At 42.8% G+C, this 8,018-nt stretch overlaps 1 protein-coding gene across 1 annotated transcript; it reads right to left on the bottom strand.

Annotated features, from left to right (window-relative positions):
* Positions 1–2,687: 2,687 nt before the first annotated feature.
* Positions 2,688–2,999, bottom strand: LOC115754342 (two-component response regulator ARR12-like). Its single transcript, XM_030693339.2, has one exon. The coding sequence runs from the start codon at positions 2,997–2,999 to the stop codon at positions 2,688–2,690; it is 312 nt and encodes a 103-aa protein (XP_030549199.2).
* Between the last annotated feature and the right edge of the window lie 5,019 nt (positions 3,000–8,018).

Here is an 8,018-nt window from a genome sequence, read left to right as displayed (position 1 = left end):
GTCAGAAAAGACTTTTGAAGGGTTGTATTGTGGGTTATGATTTGGGGACTTGGAAAAGAAAGGATTCTTTTTGGCTCAGAAAATGTATGAGAAGCAGCTTGATGTTGGTGACCATTGCGGTCTTGTCACCGATCTTAGCCTTTTGGGGTGCCACCATTGCTTTGAGAATGTATGAGCTGAGGATTGCATTTTGCAATTTGACACTAAATGAGAACCCCTCTTGAAATGTACAAGAGAATTGTGCATTACAAATGAACAATGGATTGAATGGACATTGGCCTTACTTTTGGTAGGCACTTTGCTTTTTAAATGCCTAAGAATTTTCTGTAGAATCAACCTTTGTTTTTTTTTTTCACCTCTATTTTACTGCTGCATATTTCAGTATCTTGATGAGTTCATTCAGGGGATTTTCGTTGATCCGACTTTTCAAGTCTTACTAAAAAATGGGCCGTTTTTGCTTTGGGACAACAATGGTCACCAATAAGGGCTTTTAAAAATGCATTTGCAGGTTCAAATGGGTTGTGCAAATGGATATAAATGTGTAGGATAGATGAACAAATGCTTTTCGTCATCCTAAGGCACTTGAATTAATGCATAAGTACAATGCAAAGATCACCCGAAGATTGATGTTAGTCTAAGCAAGAAAATTTCTAACCATTTGCCTCGTGATGCTGATGGACTTACCTCTATTTTGCCCCAATGTATGGTGGTTCTTGACAGGGTTGTAGAAGTGAAACCTCCGTCAAATGGGTTAATCAACGGATAGCCCGTAGTGTTTAGGATAGAGAAATGAACGCCTCCGTCGGTTCGGTTATCGTACCTTTCGTGAGAAAACTCTTTACCTCGAGGAGTGCAGAATTTAGCCACCGTTCATCTCACCCGAAAAAATGGGACGTGTTTGGAAAATGATTGCCTTTCATCATCTTGTCCCGCCCCATTCCGTACATTCGATGTATCTTATATAGTTCATGCTCATCGTTTAGAGTCGTTAAATTAAACATGAGGAACAATCATGCGTGAACTATGCAATGTCTATAAAAATGTAGCAACTTTTTGGCGAACGTAATTCGCAAGCACGTAAGAAAATTCTTAGGAAAGTGGTTTGTGAGTTGCCCTCGCTTGTGCAAAAGGAGTTGCAAAACTTTATTGTCTACTTCGAGATATGAGATTGTCAAAGGCTCCAAGAATTTCTCGTTTCATTGATTTTTAGGGAGAAGGGATACTTCTCTATCCGGACATGCAGTGACTCCTGTAAAAATCAAAAGGGAAAACGTCAATGTATGTTCTCTCATGTTCTAAACGAGTTGAAACGATACCGCTTTACCCTTGTACGTATTTCTTGCGAACTTTGAGTTGAAAAGATCGACTCATCTGGATCGGATTGTATGTCCGGGATGTTATCTCTCCCAATTTTGTAACCATCCGGGCTGAACTTCGACCAGTCTTGGACTACCAAGCAAAATTTTTTTATTAATCTTTGTACATTGATGCCAAATCCCGGGATCGAACCCGGGACGCTTCGGACCACTGTCATTCCCCCAACCACTAGGCTGTGGTGTTGTTGGCGTCCACGGGTGGTTCGTTTTTCACTATATTACTCTCAAAGCAATTGGCAATCCCCTGTCGAGAATGAAATAAGCTTAAATTAGAGTTTGAAACGACCGAGAGCCAATTGGAACAATACGGAGTTACCCATCTTCAAGCCCGCTTGGTTTTTTATTCGCATTCTCCCATGTAAAGCTATTCGGAACCCCTCTTTACGGCGTTCAGGGCGTCGTCCACAAATTGATTTGCTACGGGCCTAGTTTAACAAGGAACTTACGCATTTGATAAGAGAAGAGAAAATTTTCCCTTTAACTCTAGACAAATTCTAGACAGCTAGAAAGTAAAAAATATCTCACGCAAGGGAACTATACATGGAATTAAAGGAGTATTCATGCGAGATTGGTTCCATCTCTTTTGCTGGCCATTTCAATGATCGACTGATTTTGTCTTGGACCAAACACCTATAATCGTTGTTTGAGGACTCATAATCGTCTGCTTCGGATTACGGCTCCGGAGGTCCTTCGGTTCTGAACCGGTTGATCGGGGTGGCAAGTTTTCATCAAAGTAATCTTCTGATTTTTCGAGCAATTGATACTCGAATTGGGTATTGTTACTTGCTAACACCGGCGACAGATTTTCCACTTTGTTTTCGCCATGAGAAGTCCGACTCCTTGAGCTTGAGCCTTCGTCGTTGCTCGGGAACTCGTAGGGATGATCAACCTGTCTGCTGCTAGAAACACCAGCGGAAGGTTGGTGCGGCCGGTATTTTTGATTGATATTGGAAAATGCCCGGGTACTTTTTACTCCATAGGTTTTCTTGGTATTGATTCTCCAATTAACTCTGCTCCAGTCGCCTTGGTTCCAAGCTGCATCGTGCTTCTTCAGTTTTTCTCCAAATCTTTGGAAGTGATTCATGACACTTCGTATAGTGAGTCCATCTACCCTCATCATTTCGAATATTGCCGTTAGTCGTGCTGAATTGATTCCTAGGCGTCGAACTGCGTCAATGAATTTAGAATGAAGCTCGAGGGTCCAAAGGGACCTTGCTTTCTTACCGACAAAATCGTCGTCGTTAGCTCGACCATCCTTCTTTTGTTAAGTAATTGCTTCCTTACAACATGCTGCCAAATATTCCGGAGCACTTAAATACGTACAGGCTTCTTTAGGATGTCTCGAGCCCCATGGAATATGGCCTTCGTTATGACCTGTTGATCACCACTTGCTGATGCTACAATGACCGGTATGCCCAGCTCGGAATCAATGATCTTCAAGAGATCGAGGCTGTCCATGTCGATCCCCACCATGGCTGCGACGACGATGTCAAAATCATATTTGTACCGCCTTAGCACTTGTAAGGCTTCCGTTGCTTTTGCATAAGTTGAAACCCCGTACATGCATTTTCTTAGCATAGCAATGAGGACTGAGAGGGAAACGAGGTTACCATCAATGGCCATGACTCGCAGATCCTCGGGATAGGAAGCTTCCTATATTTTCGCCTGGTACGAACGTATACTTGTTTTTCTTTTAAAATCCTCCATATGTTTATAGACCAAGAATGGGTATTTTGACCAGGGATTGTGCTTTAGATGTTCTTGGACTTGCAAAAACAAATTGCCCGAAAATCACAAAAACGATGATGGCCTTTCGTGACGGGTTCTGGAGGTCGCTAGGTGCATGGAGATTTCAGGTTCTTTATAAACTTTTTCCGATCCGTTAGTCTCGCAGATAGGTTCTCGCTTTCTTTACGAAAGATGACAGCTTTTTCTCTCCTTTTTAGTCTTAGTGCCTTAGATCCATTTCGTAATAACTCTTACCTCTCACTCAATCTGTCATCTCCTTTCTTTTCTGATATGGAGGAGTCCTCAAATCTTTTTGCTTTCTCTACGAATGAGGCAGTTATTTCTCTCCTCAAATCTTTTCGCTTTCTCCTACAAACGGAGCGGCTATTTACCTATGTAAATGCTTTCAATGCTTTTCTTTTCGGCGTTCACTCAAATCTGACAAGAAATTCACACATTTAAGCATGATAATATTCGTAGATAGTAATGTTCTTTGCCCCTGGATTAACTCTAGGTGTAAAAAGAAGAATGTCTCACATGGGGACTTTGTAACAAACAGTAAATTCATTCATGCATGTCTCTATTTCTCTCGAGAATCCATAGGGGTTGGCCAGTGATGCTAAAAAAAGTGATATTTGGAGGGCCCAAAATCAACAACTAAGCTTTATGTAGGTTACTGATTCAGAGTTCCATCGGCGTTGAACCGGTCAACCGTAATAAACTCGTCGTCAAGGAAACTCCAATCGTAGTGATGCATGTTTCTTCCCTCGAAGGGCATTGGTTATGTCTCCGTAACATCAATTTTCCGGGATGAATCCCCAACAAAATCCGATTGTGTCAGAAATTGCTCAGGCGAGTGAGGTGATAAATGAGCATTTTCAACGCTCAAATGCGGTTCATTAAGGAACATTTCACCAAGGGCAATGGGACCGCTACGAGTCAAGGCAAACAAGGTGTTAAGAGCATCCCTATACCTCTTGTTCTCTACTCGAATCTTTTCATTTTCCTCCTTTAGAAACGCAAGTTCATGACTTTTATGTTGAACCTTCAATTGGGTCTTCAATTGGGCCCGCTTGTTTTGAAACCAAAACTTGACCTTCAAGGGTTCCATTCCTAGCTTCAGGCTCAATTCATTTCTTCATTCATTGTCCAGGTAAGGGCACTCCTTGAAGGAAGCTTCGAGCTCTCTTATTTGCTTCCGGGAGGGGTGACGTTTTCTTTTTTAGGGTTGACTACGGCCGCCGCTGTTGTTGTTGTTGCTGTCGAGATCTTGAACTTCATTGCTAAGGGGGTTAGGTTTTATGGCTTCAGTGCTGGATTTGGCCTCGAAATCTTCAATGCCTCTCAACAGTTTGCTCTCGGGGATGTCTAGGTCGGTCGCCTCCAGCAAGTGATGGTAGCCTCTAAACATGTTGGATTGAAATATCTCTTATTGCCTTTTGTTTACTCTACTCTCCGCTGTATGCTTACTCTCTCTAAATTCTTCTCTTCTTTTTTCTTTTGAGTAATCGGGTATGCTCCAAAGCCTTCCTTTTATTGTGGATAAAAACCACTAAGTCGGCGTTTCTCCTAAGATTTCGTGTTTTCTCGCTCTGTCTTCTTCCTTTCCTTTCGACATGGTGGGACCCTCAAATCTTTTCTGTAGTATGCTTGTTCCTCTCTTAATATGGCGGGACCCTTAAGTCATTTCGCAACTTTTTCGGATTTATGAGGCTCGAGATGGTAGATCCGTGATTCACGGACGAAACGTCCGTAGTTTTACCCGGATAATTAATTCGGCCCCCACAATAATTATTGCTATGACTTTCCCTGCTCTTTAAATTAGGATTTAACGCCGAGACGATTGTCACTTTCATATCTTCATCTTCAACCTTCTAATCACTCTTTCACATTCATTCTTTTTCAGCCGCTTCAACAACAACGGCCTCCCTCCCCGCACACATCTTCTCGGCCGAAGTTTTGGCAAAATGGGAGAAACTTTATAATCTCCTGGGTCATGGCTACTCTTATATAGCCAACCATTCGGAGGTTGAAGTTGAAATCCGTATTATGTTTACGGATATGAACACCATTTCTATTGAAGGTACCAAGTTAGAAGAGGAATACAAGATCTTCCCTACCCTCTTCACTAACTTCCTGGAGGCTTACCATCTTGCTCATCAAAATGTTACCTTGGCTCATCTTGTGAGAGCTCGCTATCGGGATCGGTCGGACAGCTTGGTGTTGGCTAGTCGTATAGCCGACAATCATAAGAAGGCCCTTGACTATGGTAATGAACAAGTCTCACTGCTGATTCTTGAGAGGGGAAACTTGGTGGAACGTTTGGCCATGTCCCGGACCATCTTCGAGCGCGATCCGCTCAATATTGTTTTGAGATACCAATGCACATGGTTGGAAGAAAGGTTTGACGATCCGACCCTGGATATAGCCCGCGGGAGAATGCTGATCCATGACCCGGAACTTGCTGCCGAGTATCATGAGGACAAGGTAGCCAGGCTTAAAGAGAAATGTGAGTTCCTCCTCTTTAAGCCGGCGGATCTCAATCCTCGGAGCGATCGATGTAGGCGGAGCATCAACCGTATGGAGAGTCGGTTAAACTCCTTTGTGATGCTCATTAGGGCTCGGTTTGGCTTTACGTTCCCACCCCGATGATCTATTTGTAAGGTTTTCCGCTGAATGAAATGAATCCAAGTTTTTGCTCATTTGCGTTTCGCTTTCGTATTATTCGATCTTCTATATGCTTAGTGATTGAAGGAGCTCTTTACCTGTCTTTTACTCATTTCATCTTGGTCGTCATTTTTTTTTTTGCAAGATAACCCCTTTATTCTGTGAATATGTAAATCTCACGATTCTAATGGTCAATTCAATTGGGCTAGAGAGACACCCCCATTTGAAACAATCTCTCAGCAAAGATTAGTAGTGAGGAAACAAACGAATGCCCGCATGTGGACAACTCGTGAATCTGTCTTAATATTATAACTCGATCATGAAAATGTCTGAGTAAATCAAGTGTAATATTTCTTTATAGCATCAAAGTTGACTGGGTTGGTAAAGATACGACCAACCATCTCGGCTAGAATCAGAGTACCACCAGGGAGCACCTTCTTCACAATATACGGACCACCATAGTTTGGAGCAAACTTTCCTTCTAGGAGTGGAACTATTGGCAACAATTTCCGTAGGACAAGGTCATTGATCTGAAAATATCGAGGCCGAACTTTTTGTTGAAGGATTTAGCAACCTTCTGCTGATAGCATTGGCCATGACATACAGCCTTAAGTCTATTTTTGTCGATCAGATTCAATTGGTTCGTTCTCTATTGGATCCAATCAACTTCATCCGACTTAACTTAAGACAAGATACGTAAGGAAGGAATCTCCACTTCAACCGGTGAAATAGCCTCTATTCCATGTACAAGAGAATATGGGGTTGCCCCAGTAGATGTTCGGATCGAGGTCCGATACGCCATAAGTGCAAATGGCAACCTCTCATGCCAATCACAATAATTTTCAACCGTCTTCGCTAAGATTTTCTTAATGTTCTTATTGGCGGCTTCTACTGCTCCATTCATCCGAGGACAATATGGGGAAGAGTTCAATTGCTTGATCTTGAATTCCTTGAACAATTCGTCCATTAGCTTGTTGTTCAAGTTCGAGCAATTGTCGGTGATTATGGCTTTAGGTGAACCGTATCGAGCAATGATATCCCGGCGGATCAATTTCACGACATTTCGTTCTGTGACCGCTAAATAGGATGCAGCTTCGATCCATTTGGAGAAATAGTCAATTGCCACCAAGATGAATCGATGCCCATTGGATGCTTTAGGGTTGATAAGGCCGATAAAATCAATGCCCCACATAGAAAACGACCATGGTTCATATAACTGATGCAACTCATTCGAAGAAACGTTAATCTTGTCGCCATGAATTTGACACTTGTGATAGCTCCGGACATGCTGAATACAATCTCTTTCGAGCGTGAGCCAATAATAACCCAACCTCATAATCTTCTTAGCTAACATGTGGCTGTTCATGTGCGGACCACAGATCCCTTCATGTACTTCCATCATCAGACGAATCGCTTCGGTTGAATCAACGCATCTTAGTAGGACATAATTGAATGACCGCTTGTACAAATTCTCTCCGTTCGGGAAGAACTTCGAGGCCATCTTCCTTATGTACTTTTGGTCGGATACGGTACATTTTTCGGGGAACTCCCGCTTCTGAATATAAGTCTTGATGTCATGGTACCACGACTTACTATCGGGTTCATCGATCATGGCCATATAATACGCCGGCTTTTTTAATACCCCGATCTTCAGTGGGTCAACCTCAAGTCCATCGGTGACTTGTAGCATTGAAGATAAGGTAGCCAACGCATCAAGAAACCAATTATAAGTCCTAGATAGATACTCGAATGAGATATCCTCAAATTCTTCTACCAGCTCATCCAAATACTCATGATAGGGTAACAATTTAGCATTTCTTATCTTCCATTTTCCAATAGTTTGAAGGATAATCAAAGCGGAATCTCCGAACACCTTGAGTTAGGCTATTCCCATTTCAATCACGACATGCAAACCGAGAATACATGCCTCATATTCTGATAAGCACCGTCGGTGTTGTGAGTCTTCTCGATCTCTCGGATCTTTTGTTTCATTTGGGCCAACAGCTTAGTCGTATCATCATTCAATCCGGGGGCCACATGGCCGGCTTGGAAGATTGAAACTAAGGGCGGCATGCTTGAGCTCATGCCCGTGATGATCACCTTTTCTAGCGGCATTGTCCGATAGGGAGTCGCTTCCGGGGCTTTGCCGTAATTGTCCGCTGGAGGAATCGGTGCGGGAATGGCTAACGGCGAGCTGGAGGTGGATGATTAAAGTTTGGGCAGTGAAGGTGGCCATCATTTCCTCCA

This window comes from Rhodamnia argentea, chromosome 3, assembly GCF_020921035.1.
Source record: "Rhodamnia argentea isolate NSW1041297 chromosome 3, ASM2092103v1, whole genome shotgun sequence".
Lineage (NCBI taxonomy): Eukaryota > Viridiplantae > Streptophyta > Magnoliopsida > Myrtales > Myrtaceae > Rhodamnia > Rhodamnia argentea.
This window is presented reverse-complemented; position numbering and strand designations above follow the sequence as displayed.